Source organism: Callorhinchus milii, unplaced genomic scaffold (assembly GCF_018977255.1).
Source record: "Callorhinchus milii isolate IMCB2004 unplaced genomic scaffold, IMCB_Cmil_1.0 Scaffold3, whole genome shotgun sequence".
NCBI lineage: Eukaryota > Metazoa > Chordata > Chondrichthyes > Chimaeriformes > Callorhinchidae > Callorhinchus > Callorhinchus milii.
The window spans coordinates 49,772,501-49,790,472 of NW_024704744.1; the positions used below are offsets into that span (position 1 = coordinate 49,772,501).

At 42.0% G+C, this 17,972-nt stretch overlaps 1 protein-coding gene across 1 annotated transcript in view; it reads left to right on the plus strand.

Annotated features, from left to right (window-relative positions):
- Positions 1 to 896: 896 nt before the first annotated feature.
- epha7 (eph receptor A7) overlaps positions 897 to 17,972 on the plus strand; it is a 193,781-nt gene continuing 176,705 nt past the window's right edge. Inside the window, exons 1-3 of the mRNA XM_042333027.1 lie at positions 897 to 1,017; positions 4,599 to 4,663; positions 12,597 to 13,266. Of these exons, the coding sequence (XP_042188961.1) occupies positions 918 to 1,017; positions 4,599 to 4,663; positions 12,597 to 13,266 (835 nt within the window). The 5' untranslated portion in view covers positions 897 to 917. The remainder of the gene's footprint in view (positions 1,018 to 4,598; positions 4,664 to 12,596; positions 13,267 to 17,972) is intronic.

Below are 17,972 nucleotides of genomic sequence, written 5' to 3' on the forward strand. Positions count from 1 at the left end.
TTATGAATGAACTCTTGACTGCTGCTGGTTCCAGCTTTTGCTGAATCCTTTAAAAGCCCCTTTTTTTTCCCCCTCTGGAGCAACTGCAGTTTCGTTGCAAAGTAACTGATTGAACCGATCCTATTCTTTTTCTGCATCCTTTCCAAACGCTGCTTGTGTGTGTGTGTGTGTGTGGTGGGTGGGTGGGTGGGGTGGGGTGGGTGTGGGGGGGATTGCCTGCACTCCCTGGAGGGGCTGCATTTTTTTTTTACACACCCCCACCCACACCCACCAGTGCAACTTGGTTCGCTTTGTGCCAATTTTCCGCGGCTTCGCTGCGAGCGTGTGCGTGCGCGCGTAAAAATAAATAAGAAGCCCTTTCGCAGCCCTCCAGTGACTTCAGTGTGTCCCGAGCGGTCAGTCACTGCTCCCCCTGCGCCGACTTCATCGCAGCTGCTCAGTCCCCCCCCCCCCCACTCGGTCTGTCCGTGTGTCCGGGCACCAGTCGAGCCACTGACCGGACCCATCGGGGAAGACGCCTCCTCCTCCCTCCCTCCCTCCCTCCCCTCTCCTCCTCGCCCCGCCTCCCTTTGTCTGGCAGCTCTGTGATTGGCCCGAGTGCGGCGGCGGCCCCGCCCCGGCGGCTGGCGAGTGGGCGGCCGGCCTGTCAGTCGGGGCGGCCGGCGGGTGATTGACGGGGCGCGGGCTCCGGGCGGGCGCTATTTGAGTGTGTGTGTTGTGTGTGTGGGGGCGCAGTGACCGTCAGAGTCCCGGACCCACAGCGCGGGGGGGAGGGGGTGTGGGGGGGAGAGAGGGAGAGGGAGAGAGAGGGAGAGAGGGAGAGAGAGACGTCCGCGGCTCCATCGGCTCACACCGCACACTCCACACCGCACACCGCACACCCCACACCGCACACTCCACACCCCACACCGCACACCATGGTCTCCCAACTCAGCCGCGCTCTCTGGATTACGTGCTGCTGCTGCATCCCTCTGCTCGCCGCCGTTCTTGCAGATCTGACTCGGGCTGCAAGAGAAGGTAAGGACCTCACCCCCCTCTTCCCCCTCTCCCCAAACCGTTCTGACACGGGACCCCCCCCCCCCCACCCCCACCCACCCCCCCCGGGCGCGATGTACTTCTTCGGAACGGGACACAAGTGGCAAACTCGCTCCCCCTTTCCCTTCCATGTCCTCTCCCCCTTCCAAAACAAAACACACACCCACACACACACACACACACACACTCTGCCTCCGATTGCAAGGAATTCAATCCAAAGACGTCCACCCCCAGGGTCCAGTGCAGTGGAGACTGTGCAGATCGTGTGCACACACACACACACACACACACACACAGAGTTGGGAGATATTCAGAGAACAACGCCAAAACACCTCGCACTTTCACGTCGTTGCGGCACATTCGGTGCCCACTTTTCCTTTGACGGAGCAAATGGCAAAAGGCAACGGAGAGCTCCGGTTGCAAATCGCCCGCAGCGCCGCCGCTGCACTTGCACACTTTTTCCCAAACGGGATTATGTATAAGTGCAGTCCCACTGCGGTGTAACCCCCCACTGCTCTGTCCGTTTCTTATTGAAATCGAAAATATATTGGCCGCGGATTGAAATTGTTGCAGTCACTGGTTATCCACCAAATCCCCCCCCCCCACTCCCCCCCCCCCCCCCCCCACACACACAGGGCGCTCGCAGTCTGCAGTCGGTACACACTCACAACATTACAGACATGTTTTATTTCAAAAAGAAAACCGAGAGTCCTGCGGCGTGGTTTGGGGTCTCGGGGTTCGATCTCACCACTGTCTGTCCATCGCCGGGACAGCAGCTCGGGGCTGTGGGGCTGTGGGGCAGCAGCTCGGGGCTGTGGGGCTGTGGGGCAGCAGCTCGGGGCTGTGGGGCTGTGGGGCAGCAGCTCGGGGCTGTGGGGCTGTGGGGCAGCAGCTCGGGGCTGTGGGGCTGTGGGGCAGCAGCTCGGGGCTGTGGGGCTGTGGGGCAGCAGCTCGGGGCTGTGGGGCTGTGGGGCAGCAGTTGTAAGTTGCCTTAAAAGTTTGGAATCGCGCGTATTACATTTCTTCTGCAACGCAAATGCCGAGAAATGCTGAGCCTCTTCACACACAGAGCAGAGAGAGCAGAGAGAGCTTCGACATGAGCGCAAAAGTTACACATAGTGCACTGTTCCTTCCCACTGGGGACAGAGGAGAGAAAAGAAAGCGCGTTATCGAGAGAGCAGGAGAGTGAGCTGCCACCTCTGGCACTGCTCAGTTCTCTTTAATTTTTTTGATGCTGCCTTTTTTTTTGCACCCAGTGACTTTTTCCACTGTTTATTTCTTAGCTCTCCCTCTCTCTCTCTCTCTCTCTTTCTGGCTCTCGTGTTGTTTTTTCTTTCAAACGATCCAACGATCTGCATTGAAAGCAAAACCAGCGCCCAGTTTTATTTCACTTTGCAAAACCAGCGCCCAGTTTTATTTCACTTTTTTTTTTGGTCATCGCACTGGGATAAGGCAGGCGCTGAGTGTGTCTGTGATATACTGTACGGTGCAGCTTCCCGTGCTTGACCGTATTTGCTAAAATAAACCTGACCTGAGATGCATTGCAAACTTCACAGTGTCAGTGATAAAACAGAGATGGGAGAGCGGCTCCTTGGATTCGGGAGAGAAAGCCTCGACTCACTCTGACTCCTGGGTGAGAAGGGAGTCCTTTCTGCAGTTCATTGCTAAAACAGGAGGGATTTGATCTTTAATGTTTTCCATGAGCCTGAACCACAACACAGCTTTCCGATGCCTGTGTGTGTGTGAGAGAGAGTGTGGGTGAGTGTGGGTGTGTGTGTGTGGGTGAGTGTGGGTGTGTGTGCACTAACTTGAAACACTGCACTCTGTAAAAATAAAACAAACCGGGCATTGCAGGTGTGTTTATTTAAAAAAAAGCAAGGCTGGGATTTTTCTTGGTTTCAACATGTATTGATCTGCAGGGTTTGCTCAGGGTGTGTGTGTGTGTGTGTTTTGCTGGTGTGTGGCTGTGGACTGTGCGCCTTACCTGTCGCTTGGAGGCGGGCTGCCGCTACTCTTCACCCACCCCGACTCCCACCTGAAGCCGGATCAGCCTGAACCAGGTCCAAATCATCCGCCAACAGCTTCTCCCCAGCACCTCCCCTCTCCCCGAGCACCACCACACCCTCCGAAAACAAAACGGCTTCGCCTCTAAGGCAGTTTCACCCAGTTATGACCTGCCAGGCGGCTCAAAGGGATCTTTAAATCTCCCATTGATTCAGACATAAACTGGACATGAGTGTAAAATCAGGCGTGTGCAGATCAGGGAGTCCCAGCCTCCAGCAAAGGGAATCCAGACGTTTAGTGACTGGCATTAGTTTGTATGGTTCCCGTAATTTGCCTTTTGTGGGGAGAGACAGAGTTTATACAGAGCCCGGACACAGCCCACAGACAGACACACAGACAGACAGACATACACACAGACAGACAGACACACAGACAGACAGAGAGCCTCTCCAGTGAGAAGCAATTTGCTGACTGGGATCTCTCAGCTCTCAGATCACTGACAATGCAGAAAGTAGCTTTCATAAAGGACAATTTCAAGTCAAGATAAGAAAACAAATTGAGTTAAATAGCAATCGGCGGCAGTCATTTAGGTTCCATATATATATATATGTATATATATATATGTGTGTGTGTATATATATAGTACAGTTAAATCACTACTCTGTATGTATATTAAAAAAAGTCTAATAAACTCTCAGGCAGTTTCAGCCATCTGTGACCAGTCAGACACCTCTCCCATTGATCCAGATATAAACTGGACATCAGTGTACATCAGGGTGTGTGAGATCGCCCTGTGCTGCCACTCTCTCCACGTTTGCACCGTATTTCGGTCTGCAAACAAGTCGCCAGGAACGTCCCGTCTCCTGAAGAAGTTGAGCGGATCTGTCGGAGAATAAAACTTCGATGCCGAGAAAGATTTTCGTTCAGACTGCTTTAATCGCCCCCAATCGCCCCCAATCGCCCGCTATGCATTTCCCAATGAAAATAAACTCCCGAGCCCGTATACAGCGAGGAGCAAACACAGATTGTTAGCTGCGATGATGGATTTGCATCGAATTGGGGAGAGGTTTTGGGGGATCAAACACCAGGAAAGACCGAGAGAGAGAGCGAGAGAGAGAGAGTGGCTCAGAGATACAGTGGTTGTCATATTACTATTTATTTTAAAATAGCAAATGACTACTTGGGACATGCAAACTGGCATTTGAGAAGAGCAATGCGAACTCCTGTCTGAAATCGCTCTGCAATCCAAAAAGCTGCGGGTTTTGCACAGTGAACGAATGCAACGCTGTGGCTTCAGTGTTTTTTCGTTGCCCCACATCGGGGCGTAAAACACTTCACTCGCTCCAGATGTTGTTTTAACGAACGCATTTTGTATCTAATAACACGCTTTTTGCAGGATCGGAACTGCACATTGCACAAAACTGGCGATTGGTTTCTTTTTGATCTCGTTTTGAAAATGTGCATCGGAAATAAAAGTGTGTCCGCATAAGTAGGTGCCTGCAGTTTCACCCACTTTCTTTTTTTTCTCTCTCTCTCTCTTCCTCTCCCCCCAAACACAGTTGTTTTGCTGGATTCCAAAGCGCAGCAGACCAATTTGGAGTGGATCTCGTCTCCTTCTGATGGGGTAAGCCTTCAGGTCTCTCCAAGCCTTTTCACATCAATGTTTCGCTAATAATGTCGATCTCCAGCCTGATTCGGGATGGAAGACGAGTGTGTGTGTGTATATGTATATATATGTACACACACATACAATATATACACACATATATATTTATATCCCTGTTGTATGGCCGATCACATTTCAATTTCAAGAGGATTTCAATGTAATCCATCACAGTTTCCCTTTGTGTCCATATTCCGGCCCCAATTAGTGAGAGGAAGATACAGAGTGTTTGAAATAATTGGAGTTAATCTAAGAGAGAGTGTTACGTTACATACACAACAGCTATACCCACATCAATGCATTATCACACGTCTGTAAGACGTGCATTGTGAGCATGCAAGACTATCTCTCGGTTCAATTTAATCAGAGTAGTGAGGATTTAGCATATAACGTTCATTTAGTTTATTACCCACTCAAGAAACGTTAAAAAAAAGTTAATATCCTTAAAGTAATCTGCTTAGTTCAGGAAATAATTGTTTCACAATTCATTACAACACGAAAAAGTCCTTACAACATTTTTGAATGAGTTTGTTTTTTTAAAAATTGGGTCTGGAATATGATGTTGTAATTGTCTGAGCTAGAACTTTTTTTTCGAGGGCTAATTAATCAAAATTTTAAAGTTTAATGCAACAAATATTCGAAAGCAATTGCATTTTTTTTTAAAAAATCAAATCCATGCATAATCTGTAACTGGCTGTAAAAATTGCAGATATACTCTTTTAAAAACAAACATGAAATAGATTCCAAATGGTGAGAGAATTTTTTTTCTTACAACTGCCTTGCTCATCTTTGAGGTAAAATGGAAAATGTTAATTTGACAAACATATGCCCCCTTTACACTGCCTTCCTGTGGGAGGTTGTGAAAGAATTCCACTAACTGGTTCAACCAAAAGCAAGCAGAAACTTGAGGCCACCAGTGATCTTATATCTACTAGAATCTGTTTCACTTCCTCCAAGGCATTTGAGGTGTTTGTAGTGTAACTATGAGCTGGATTGTGCTTGAAATTGAAAACATTGGCTTCCAAATAATTGTATAAATGGATAGATTAAAGAATGAAAGAACTGACAAAACTACACAGAATGTAGGTTGTGGGTTCGTTTAAATTCCCCATTTAAATTTCATACTTAATCCCTTAAATATGGGGTGAATTAACAATTGTGCCCATAGTATACACATTAAAATAACAAAGATAGAAAATTATAAGATTAAACATCACAGAAAATCTATGATTGTAAAGCTTTCAGCTGTCTCGTGAAGCAGCAGAATGTCTACCAACATGGGTACATGAAGCAAAGAATAGCATCCAATTTCACTTTGTCAATGGGTATGATGTTTGACTGTTAAACAATGGGAATAAAGCAGCCTTCTCCTTACTCTTTTATTAAAAATATTTTTAAAAAAATTTATTCTCACCAAAGACATGTCTTGCTTCGTGGGCATTATATGTGGCATGAGGAGACAATTGAGTCTGTTTCTAGAAAGAAAGAAAATCGCTCCGAGATTACTCTGCGAGAGGGCTCTGTGTAAATACTTGTAGTTGTTATTGAAAAGGATTGAGGAACTTGGTGAGAAGGCAGTTAGCTGAGGTGGAAGACTATCAATAAAGATTGGACTTTTTAGGCCCAGTAGTCTTTATTATCACCCCACAAATTTGAGTTAGATGTTTAAAAGGAAGATTGTTAGATACTTGAGAAATAAGAATATGAAGAAGGAGTAGGGGAATGGGATTATAACATCTTTCATGATCTAATAAAATGACAAAACAGATGTTAGGCTGAATGCTTTACATTTGTTACTATTTTATTGGTTTTATTGAGGTGAGGGATGTGGATGCAGGAGGATTGTACACTCATTATTAGCTTCAAACATTTCCATTTCAGGTATGGGATGATAATACAGAGCAAAGCTCACTTCACTCTTGCCCATCAATTTAACTTACAATCACAGATCAATTTAATTTATCAATCAATCCCCATCAATTTAACTTACAAACCTACAATTTAACTTACAATAATTTACTAGTGTAAATTAGGTGTAATTCTCCCCTGGTCAGTAAATTTACCAATTAGAGACCAGCAATTTAATTTAGTCTTAGAATTTAAGACTGTCAAGTGCTCCAAGCCACTACCCTGCATGGGCACTAAATAAATGCAAATTGTTTTTGTCATTGTTAAGATTGTTGTCTTAAAATTTAAGTTCTTGCAAAATTTTGGAAATTTCATAAAATTTGAAAACAGTTTTCTGTAGGTTTTTTTGTTGAAAAAAATGGAAACTAGCTTCTAAATAAAATATTTCACAAAATTTTGTACAATCATTAATATTAATACAATGGTGTTCAGGACTTAAGGCTAGGGAGAATTTCAGGCTTCTCATTCCTAGTCATAAGTTGGTAAATTTGCCCATTCAGTGATGCGTTTCTTCAGTGTCTGCTGAATGGATAGATATGATATTTGATCATTTTTCCTAAGAGGTCAGAGGAAAAGTGCCCATTGTAATGTACCAGACATTGTAGTAAAACAGACACCTTTTTTTCCTGCAATGTGGCTCGTGTCCCCTACATTCAGGTTTTCAGCATTGCCTCCTTTGAGAGTTCTCTAAGTCCCTGTGGTCTGGAATCTGTGGAAAGGCTTCAGTAGCTATTTGTCTGAGGTGAAAGATTATCAATGCTTTGGACATTCCACAAGTTGCCTGGCCCTTTACAGGGGGCTTTTCAAAAATGGGAATTAAAAAAGGGTGTTAACCCTGCTCTTCAGAAAGGTTTAACTTTATCTTCGATGCAGTCACATAAAAGAGATTTTTTATATTGGCAAAAGGTGACTGTATTGAGTAGCTTTGTGGTCTGAGCTTGTCTCTTTGCACTGTGGTTTGGTCAATACATACCTCCCTGGTTGTTCTGGTTCACATGGCAGCGCTTATTTAGTTAATTCATTCATTACCTCTGGCATTATTGGTGCTGTCATTGTACTGGAATTGCCTGTTTTCTTTCAATTGGAGTCTTTAACTCTTTATTTCTATCTCATTTTTTAAAAATCCTCTGAAAGGTAATAAAATACGTTATGTTGTCATCAACAAATGATGTTTAATTGACATAGAGAAGTCCTTAAAAACAGGTTATCCTCAGAAATCAGCAATATCTGGTACGAGATAGACTAAGTCCATGTGTTTGATAGAGTATTTTTGTGAGAATTTGAGTGTGTATACTTAATGTAATAATCCTTAAATTTACATATTTACAATAATCTTACATGCATTATCCTTTGATGTAGAATTTTCTAAAGTACAATTAAAGTTGGAATAATTTATTTCTTTTCCCCATTAGAAAAAACACGTTACTGCAACATCAAACATTGCATTCATCCTGTTGATTTTGCAAAGATTCATTTGACAAGTTAAAACTTTAAAATTTCCTCACTTCCTTTTCTTGTGTCTTTAATAGACTTTCTTAATGACATAATTGTGTTTAAAAATTCTGGTGATGTCTAATTTTCCTTTATTTCTTTCAAGTGTTTGTTTCCTTTAAAAATATTGCATGCATTTTGCATCAACACCCCATCAACTTATTTTGTAAACCAGTCTGATTCTGTTCACCAGACTGACTTGAAATTGACAAGTGACCTATTGTGAAGAGGGATTTTGTAAAATGACACTTTATACATTCAGATCATATCAGATCATCTGCACTAATGACACAAGTGAAATGAGCCTTCACCAGTGCCTACAAGACAATAAAATCCAGTTTATTAAAAATGTAATGACATATTCAATAAAAAGCTGCAATATGTTTACAGATCGAAGCTAACTTGGGAGAGTCAGACTGATGGAAAGAGAAATGTTGGGCAATTTTCCTTAGTCCACACACCTCTGTTTACCTAGCAGTATATAGGATCGCTTTTCCAAGGGTAATAATTCCTTCAAAAAATAATAATAAAAATAATAATAACAATAATCAATTGGTCACTTCAATTCATGACTGTTTGTGGGACACTGCTACGCGCAATATACAGTCAATTCACTTTATAGTGTATTCTGTGAAGCGCTTTCAGACATCTCGAAAAAGTGATAAGGCACTATCTCAAATGCAAGGATTATTATAATTATTATGATAGAATTGACACCAGTTGTTGACTGCAATGGGTCAATTGTGTATTTAGTTGTATTTAATATAAATTAAATTGTTGACTCAAACATTTGCGAGTATTTGTGTGGTTTTGGGCCCTGAGAAAATCAAGCTCACACAGACAGATGAAATTTAATTTTACAACCTATTTATAGCAATGTGTATCATATAGAAAGGTATAGTTATTGATCCAGAGAACAGAATCTACAGTTGCAGGAAGTTTCTTCTTTATGCGGTATTTTTTGTAACCATCAGCAGTCAGGCTTTCAGCCTCTCGGCCCTCACCATTTGGAACTCCATCCCACAATCCCTTTGTCTTGAGGTTTTGAGACAGGATGGGGTGCGGCGAACGGATTCAGGGGTGGAGTTCCAGAGGGAGAGGGCAGAAAGGCTGAAGGCCTGACCGCTGATGGAGGAGTGGGCAGGGTGAGCGACATGGAGCAGACCAGTGTCTGCTTAGTGAATGGAGCGGACAGGTTAGTAAAGTTTTACAAGGTCACTGAGATAGGGAGGAGGAAGACCATGGAGGGCTTCAAAACTAAGGACAAGGATCTTGAACTCGATCATCTGCGGGATGGGAAGCCATTGAAGCTCAGTGAGGATTTGAATGATTGGTTCATGGATCTTGGTGCAGGAGAGGACATGAGCTACAGGATTCTGAATGATCTGCAGCTTGTGGTGGGAAGAATTGGGAAGTGTAGTGAATAGGGAGTTAGCAGAGTCAAGTCACGTGTACAAACAAGTTTTCACAACCTTCGGGACCATCTTCTTTATCTCACAGAAACCGTTTTCTGGTTTTTACTCTTCACTAAACAATGACTATCTCATTTGAACAAACTTTCCCATCACCTAATTATCCTACACAGATACCACTTCTTTGTCTTACTTCTCACAAAGCACAGGGCACATGTTGCACATTCCTTTTTCTACATAAATATACGAGCCAAAGCAAGGACATTAGAAAAGACAGACCCTATTCATTTCTGGCAAGTAAATAAGCTACACAAGTACAATCATTAGCAAAACTTGTACAGCAGTACACATGTTGAGTAATTTTCCATTATAGGCACAATGCACAGCTATAAACAGCATAATTGTCACTTAACAAAATGTCATCAATCTACAGTGTTAAAGTGATTACAAATACATGTTTCATGCTGGCAAAGTTTAACAATAGCATGTAGTCCAACGATGCATCATTCTAATGTCAAAAACAACCCGACCATGATGCCTCAGTCCCCCTGAAATCTCTGAATCATTCTCCCGTTACAATTCAGCTAAACAGCTTAAGCAAAGTTAATTCTTAAAATACTGATCTACATTAAATTGAAATTCTCACCCAATCTAAACTAAAATTCTTAAGCAAATGCTTCAACATGTATGATTGAGAAAAATTCTCACTGGCTGTTCGCTAATGTTTTTAAAAATATATAAAATTTGCACAATAAAATGCACATCAATGGATAATGCAAATGAAATGCAAAAATCTCTAAACACAGCAAAGAGAGTTAATGGAAATTCAAGGTAAGCATGTACACAGGAGAAATTAAAAGACAGTAACTCATAAATTAATTTCTTCACTCCATGGCTATGAGCTACAGAAATTTATTGATATGGAGAAGTATGTAATTTGTTTATTGCAAGAGATCACAAGAAAGGTATGGATGAAGAAGGGCCTTTGGCTCATTTAATCTCATTCTTCCTTAATAATAACCTACCATTTTTCCTAATAACCCACTGTCTTCCAAGGCCCTCCTCTTTGACTGTGCCTTCGGTCTCCCTCCCACCCCTACCCTCCCTGCCCTCCACCCCTTCTGATCCCAATCCCCAGCTCGGGTCCAAGCCCCTGACTGTCCAGCGCCTTGGGACGTCCTCCCGACGTGTAAGCTGCTATACAATGCAATTGTTGTTGCAATAATAACCTGTCTTCCCTAATAATAACCCACCATCTTCTCCAATAACATCACCCTGTCTTCCCAATAACAATCCTTATTCTTCCCACAATAACACTCTTCTTCAGCAACAAATCCTAGCATCTTTCCATGGAAACAACCCCACTGACTTCCCCAATAACAATCTATCATCTTCCTTAATAAGAATCCCACTGTCTCCCCAATAACAATCCTATTATCTCCCACACTGATAACTCTATCATCTTTGCTTTACTGCCATTTGTGGCTTATATATTCTCCTCTTGACTGTGACTGGGTAAACACACTGGTAAAGATCTCTGTGAATGCATACATTTTGTACTTAACTCTCATGGCAAAACTGGTAGACAGGAAAATTCTCACAATCTCAACATGTTTAAGACAGTATTTTGTTTAAAATATAGCTAGGCTTCTTTTCTTCTGAGCTATAAGTGGGAAAATGTAATTATTACATTCTGCAGTCTTTCCAAGTAGCACTTTGAGGGAATTTAGTAAACCTGAAGCCTATTTAGTTAGATTCCTCCAGCCAGAGTTTGTTCTTCATTAATGTGGTGTAAACAGCATTCATTAAAGAAATCCCTCTCCTCTTATGAAAGGAAGATCAGAATCTTGTTGTTAAAGACTTTGGAAATTTTAAATGATGTATTTGTTTCCTCTTTTTATACATTATTCAACATCGCAGCTTCAAATATGCGTTCACCAAAATAATGCATCCTCTGCAGCACTGGGGCTGTGTCAGCAATCCTGCTTCAATTGCACACTATCTCAGGATCAAACAGTGGTCTCCTGTCCCTGCCTGACACTGAGGTGTTTGTTGTGGAGGGAATGGACATAGTTGACACTGGAGGAGGAAGCAGATGATTGCTGTGACAGACACTTGAGTTGTCCCTTGATGCCTCCTTCAAAAACATGGATAAGGTTCAGGATTGCTGAGTTAATAAAACAACTGTTTGTTCAAAAATAAATTTGTAATAAATTGGTTTATTAACATTTTGTTTTCAATAATTTGTCAATTAGCAGCGGTGAAATTGGCACAATAGTGTTTTAACCTGTTGCCAACAAATATGGCTTTAAAGGCACAGCGCCATCCCATGGGGGAGAAAGCCGAGGCACCTCAGTGCTTATAATAACCCAGGATAGCCCTCAGCTGCTACCAGTTTGCGATCAACTGAGTATAACCTTAAGGAGAGGCAGATATGCAAGTTGCTGTGATCGATTGATTTTTCATACAGACCACACATGTTTTTGCAGTTTTGAAATGGTGACCTTCAATTAAAATGTTTTACTGTTTATGAAGCCATCCGGAATAAACCTTTATGGTAAAGTTCACATTTCCAGTACATCAAACTAACCGTCCTGTGAAGTAAAAATGTATGTCTTGCAAGTTACAAATTGCCAGTGATACAATGAAGGGGGGAGGGCATTAAACTGTTGACATAACAATTCTACATACAAATTTGCTACATTTATTGAGTGGTGCCATGCATAAGTTTCTTCATTTAGTAAAACAACTCAATGCTTTGAATCCAGGTCAAGGGTTCTGGTGTCAATTTTTATTTTGTTGTTACAGTATTTGAAATACAGTCCATACGGACAAACAGAATGCCTTTTAATCTGATATTATTGACAAATAAAATTGATCACTCACTTCATGGCTGTTCGTGAGACATTGCAATGTACAAATTGACAGCCGAATTCACCTGCAAATATACAATCACTACATCCTACAGTAAAGTCCTGTGAAGTACTTTGAGGAGGTCCCGGCGATGTGATGGCACTTGATTAGATACAAGGATTATTATTGCTTTCTGTGGTAAGGTTACATCTTGCACTGTTGTCTTTCAGTGGGAAGAGATCAGTGGAGTAGACGAGAACTACATCCCCATACGCACGTACCAGGTGTGCCGAGTAATGGAACCTAATCAGAACAACTGGCTGCGGACGAACTGGATAGCACGAGGGACTGCTCAGAGGATATTTGTGGAAATGAAGTTCACCCTAAGGGATTGTAATAGCATTCCTGGAGTACTGGGGATATGCAAAGAGACATTTAACCTATATTACTTTGAGACAGACTCAGGAACTGGCAGGGGTATTAAGGAAAGTCAGTATCTCAAAATAGACACTATTGCAGCAGATGAAAGTTTTACTCAAGGGGACCTTGGGGAACGTGTAATGAAGCTCAACACTGAGGTACGTGAAATTGGGCCTTTGTTGAAAAAAGGATTCTACTTGGCTTTCCAGGATGTGGGCGCCTGCATTGCCCTGGTGTCCGTGCGTGTATACTATAAAAAATGTTGGCCCATTATCGAGAATTTGGCGGTTTTCCCGGACACAGTGACGGGATCGGAGTTTTCATCCCTGGTGGAGGTCAGAGGCACATGTGTCACTGACGCCGAGGAGGAGGCAGACAACCTTCCTAAGATGCACTGCAGTGCCGAGGGCGAGTGGCTGGTTCCCATCGGGAAGTGTATCTGCAAATCGGGGTTTCAACAGAAGGGAGATGAGTGCGAAGGTAAGTGCTCCTTTATACTGGATATGGAAATGTTAGCTGTCGGTTATTGAGATTACAAACCTGTTTAGACTCATTTTGTCTTAACATTTGAGATTGTGTAGAATTGTGGAAAATTCCTACGGGTTAATTTGGAAGCCGGCTCCTTTTAAAACTATTTGGCTTCAAAATTGAGACTGAATTGAAGACTTCTCCACAATTTAAAATGTTAAGATGAAATGTTCTTACAGGCTGAGACTAGTTGGAATTTTGTGTCTTAGATGCCTGAGTTTCTGTCAATGCACACCATGGTGCTTGTCTAGCTAGGACCATTCTACAAACTAGGGTTCCACCTTGCAGTTTTGAGAACATGTCTCTCCTTGTCTTATATTACTGATTGCATTTTGGAGCCAGTTCAACCCCAGTATGATGCTGCTAACTCTTTCCTCAAGGATAATACTAAACTACAATGTTTAGACACTACTTATTGTATCCCACATGAAAGGTGGAATAAGCAGCATTCATACACAAGACCTTCTGGTCTCTAGTTGACTCAGCCATGCTCCATCTACAACCTCTTCTTCCATTGATTCATTTTGTTCACGTTGCTTCTTAAATTTGGGGATTGTGGGACACTGCTGTGTGCAATTGGCTGCCGCGTTTTGCCCACAAATATACAGTCAATTCACTTTACAGCATATTCTGTGAAGTGCTTTGAGACGTCTAGAAGACGTGAAAAGTGCTATATCAAATGCAAGGATTATTATTATTAATATCATTCAGCCTCAGTGCTGTCATCCAAAATGTCTCAAAATGATTCATCATTTTGAACATTTCTATTCATTCACTTCCTTCACTTATTCTACTCCATAAAAAACAGTCTCAACTTTTCAAGTCTCTCTATATATCTGTAACCTGCCATCCCTGATATCATCCTAGTAAATCTCCACTGTACTCTCTAGATAATGCCCCCTTTTCTCCAAAAATAAAATTAAAAAAGATATAAAAAGATGTAAAACAGCATATATATATAATAATAAAAAGTAAAATACATGGAAAGTATACGGTAAGAGTAATGGAATGTTTCTCGAAATAGAAAGATATAGCAAATGACACACCACAGGAATCTTTACTTTAAGGCCATTAAGGCAGTGATATCATTTCTGTAATCTTGTGACAAAGCTGTACATAATAGTCTGAATGCAATGCTTTGTACAAATATAACATTACTTCAGTTCTTGTATTTATTGCCCCATATAATTAAAATCTAGATTTTCATACGTTATGGTCCTTTCTACTTGCATTCACACTTTTATGCACCACCTATACTACTTTGCTCTTCCCTGACACAAACCTGTATTGGTGTTTGGGATATATTTCCTTTTTTTGCTCTTCTTCCCAAAAGGCACAACTTTGCATTTTTTCTCATTCAATTCCATCTGCCACTTATTTACTCCATTAGTCTTCTTGTAATATGCTATACTTGACCTCACAATTTGCCATGCCCCCAATTTTGAATCATCAACAAACTTAGCCCCATGCTTCAGTCCATAATCCTTGAACATGTTTCAAATTAAGTAAGGCCTTAAAGTAGAGATTCCTGTGGTGTGTCATTTGCTATATCTTTCTATTTCGAGAAACATTCCATTGCTCTTACCATATACTTTCCATGCATTTTATTTTTTATTATTATATATATATGCTGTTTTATATCTTTTTTTATCTTTTTTAATTTTATTTTTGGAGAAAAGGGGGCATTATCTAGTTCAACTGTGCAAACGCCCTGCTTGTCAGCCTTACCAAGTCCTCCCTCCACAGGCTGCAGATAATCCAAAACTCTGCAGCCCATGTCCTCTCCTACACCAAACTCCGTGATCCCATCTCCCCCACTCTCGCCCAACTCCATTGGCTCCCTATCCTTCAGAGGATCCAGTTCAAGATCCTGGTCCTCAACTACAAAGCCCTCCATGGCCTCCCCACCCTATGTCTGCGACCTCCTAACCCCCTATCAACCTGTCCGCTCCCTCCGCTCAGCCGGCTCTGGCCTGCTCCACGTCCCCTGACCCACCCGCCCCACCATTGGCGGGAGAGCCTTCAGCCACTCTGTCCCCAACCTCTGGAAATCCATCTCCCAATCACTCCACCTCGCCCCTTCCTTAGCCTCCTTCAAGTCCCGCCTCAAAACCCTCCTCTTCGACTATGCCATCGGCCACCCTCCTTCCCCTCCCCTCCCTTTTCCCCCCTTGATTCCTGCTCAGGTCTAAAATGCAGTACACTCTCCAGTGCCTTGGGATGTTCTCCCGACGTGAACGGCGCTATACAAATGTAATCTTGTCGTTGTTGTTATCTTAAAATTAGAGCTATGGAGTGACATTAGGAAACATTTTTTCACTCAAAGGGTAGTGAAATCTGAATCTTGCCCCCAAAAGCCTGTGGTTGCTGGATCCATTCAAATTTTTGAGATTAAGATGGATAGAGATTTGTTAGGTCAGGGTATCAAGGGATATGGGGCAAGGGCAAGTAATTGGACCTGAGGTACAGATGAGCCATGATCTTATAGAATAGAGGAACAGGCTTGAGGGGCTGAATTGCCCTATATACATGCTCCACATTTCCTTTAAAATAACATATGGCTTAATCTTTGCAATAGGCCTATTGTATGACAACATTGAAATTCCTTCTAGAAATCTATAGGCACAATATCCAGTGCCGGCCAAATTACAACAACAATGAATTACATTTGAATAGTGCCTTTTCACGTTGGGACAATGTCCCAAGGCGTTAGACTGTCAGGGATTTGCACCCAAGCTGGGGTTTGGGATCAGGGCGATGGAAGGCAGGGAAGATAGGAGGGTGACCGAAAGCACGATCAAAGAGGAGTGTGTTGAGACATGCCTTAAAGGAGGCAAAGGAGGGAGCAAGGTAAAGGGATTGTGGGATGGCGTTCCAAAGGGTGGAGGCAGAGAGGCTGAAGCACCGACCGCTGATAGTGGGGCAGGCCAGCCGGGGGGACATGGAGTAAGCCGGAGCCTGCTGGGTGGAGGAAGCAGACAGGTTGATATGGGGTTAACATTTCACAGAGGTAGGAAGGACCAAGGCTGTGGAGGGCCTTGAAGGCAAGCTCGTAAGGCCTTCAATGAGGCCCCCACCTCCACTCCCCCCGAACATTCGCAATAGTCTTCATAAGACTGTATTCGATTGGTGCTGTGTTTCCAGGATTTTCTTGATTGAATATTTCTTGATGTATGCCATATATCAAGAGATATTCAATCAAGAAAATGTATTTTGTTGTCCGACCAAAATTGGCCATCACTGATCTAAACATTCCATTGTTTCCTCAAAAAATTCTATTAAATTCATCAGACACATTCTTGCCTTTAACAAATCTGTGTAGATTGTTCCTAATTGACCCTTGACTTTCTAAATGGTTCCTCATTTGATCCTTTGTTGTGGATTATGGAAGTTTTCACACAGCTGATGTGAGACTGAGTGACGTTTAGTTTTCTGGCATATCCCTAATTATTAAGCAAATATGCAATTTCTTCATTCCCATCCATACGTTTGCCATCATCAAACTCGAAGTAGTCCCGACCCTTCCTCGATGATCCTCTTACTTTTATACATTGATAAAGCCTTTGAAAATACTTTTTACATTAGCCCTCGTCATCTATTCTTAGCCCTTCTAATCTTCTGCTTTGCTTCCCTTCTGTACTTTTCGTAAACCTTTCTGGTTTTCTTTTGTATTATCAGATCTATATTCATTACAGGCTTCTTTTGTAAGTCTCTTTTTGATCTAATCTATGCAAGCCTAGCCTTCATGAACCCCAGAACAAGATGTTTAACCTAGGTTCTATCCATCTCGTAATTAAATATTTCCCACTGATGATCTGCTATTTTATCTGCCAATTTTCTCATCCAGTAATTCTGGACTTGATCCCTTTTTTCTCACTGAAATTTTCCTTTTTCTAGTTGAATACCATTAACTTATATAACAAAACCTCTTCTATTTCTCTTTACATCTCTTTATTTCTCTTTTTCCTACTTCATCTCATATTAGTTACAATTATGTTATATGACCCAAATGTTTCTTGATATTTAGATCACCTGCTCGACCTCCTACATTACCCAGAACCTAGCCTCGCCTCCACCTTTTTGGATGGTAATACATATTGGTTCGAAAAACAAGCTTAAATGTATTGTAAAAACAAACTTCCCATTTGTGATCATCATCATTTTCTTTTTCTTCGGCTATCTATGGATGATTAAAATCTGCTATTATAACACTGTTCGTACAGCACACAGTGGAGGCTCTAACCCTAATTGTCCAAACAATGGAATTGAATATAATGCTGTTGGACTGGAGGATGCCTAATGTAGGGAGAGAGTGATAAGCCAGAAAATTAATTTGGCGGTCGATATTGCACTCTAATTAAATGACAGATTCCTCATTAGTTCACAACTCTAGCTAGAAAAACTCCATCTGTACACCGCCCTTACAATATCCTTATTACTTTAATGGAATCTCTGATTAATACATTTTCTTACCAATACTTCCTGAGTAAGAGCCAGGATTCTGTTAAATGTTTTGTATTGATACACTATTTTAGTTAGTACCTCCAGATTCCAGATTGTATTTTATTTTTAATGCGTTAATAAATATTCACTTATTGATGCTTTTTCCCTAGCACCTTATGTTGATTCATTTCCTTTGGCTTTTCTACCTCTGTTAA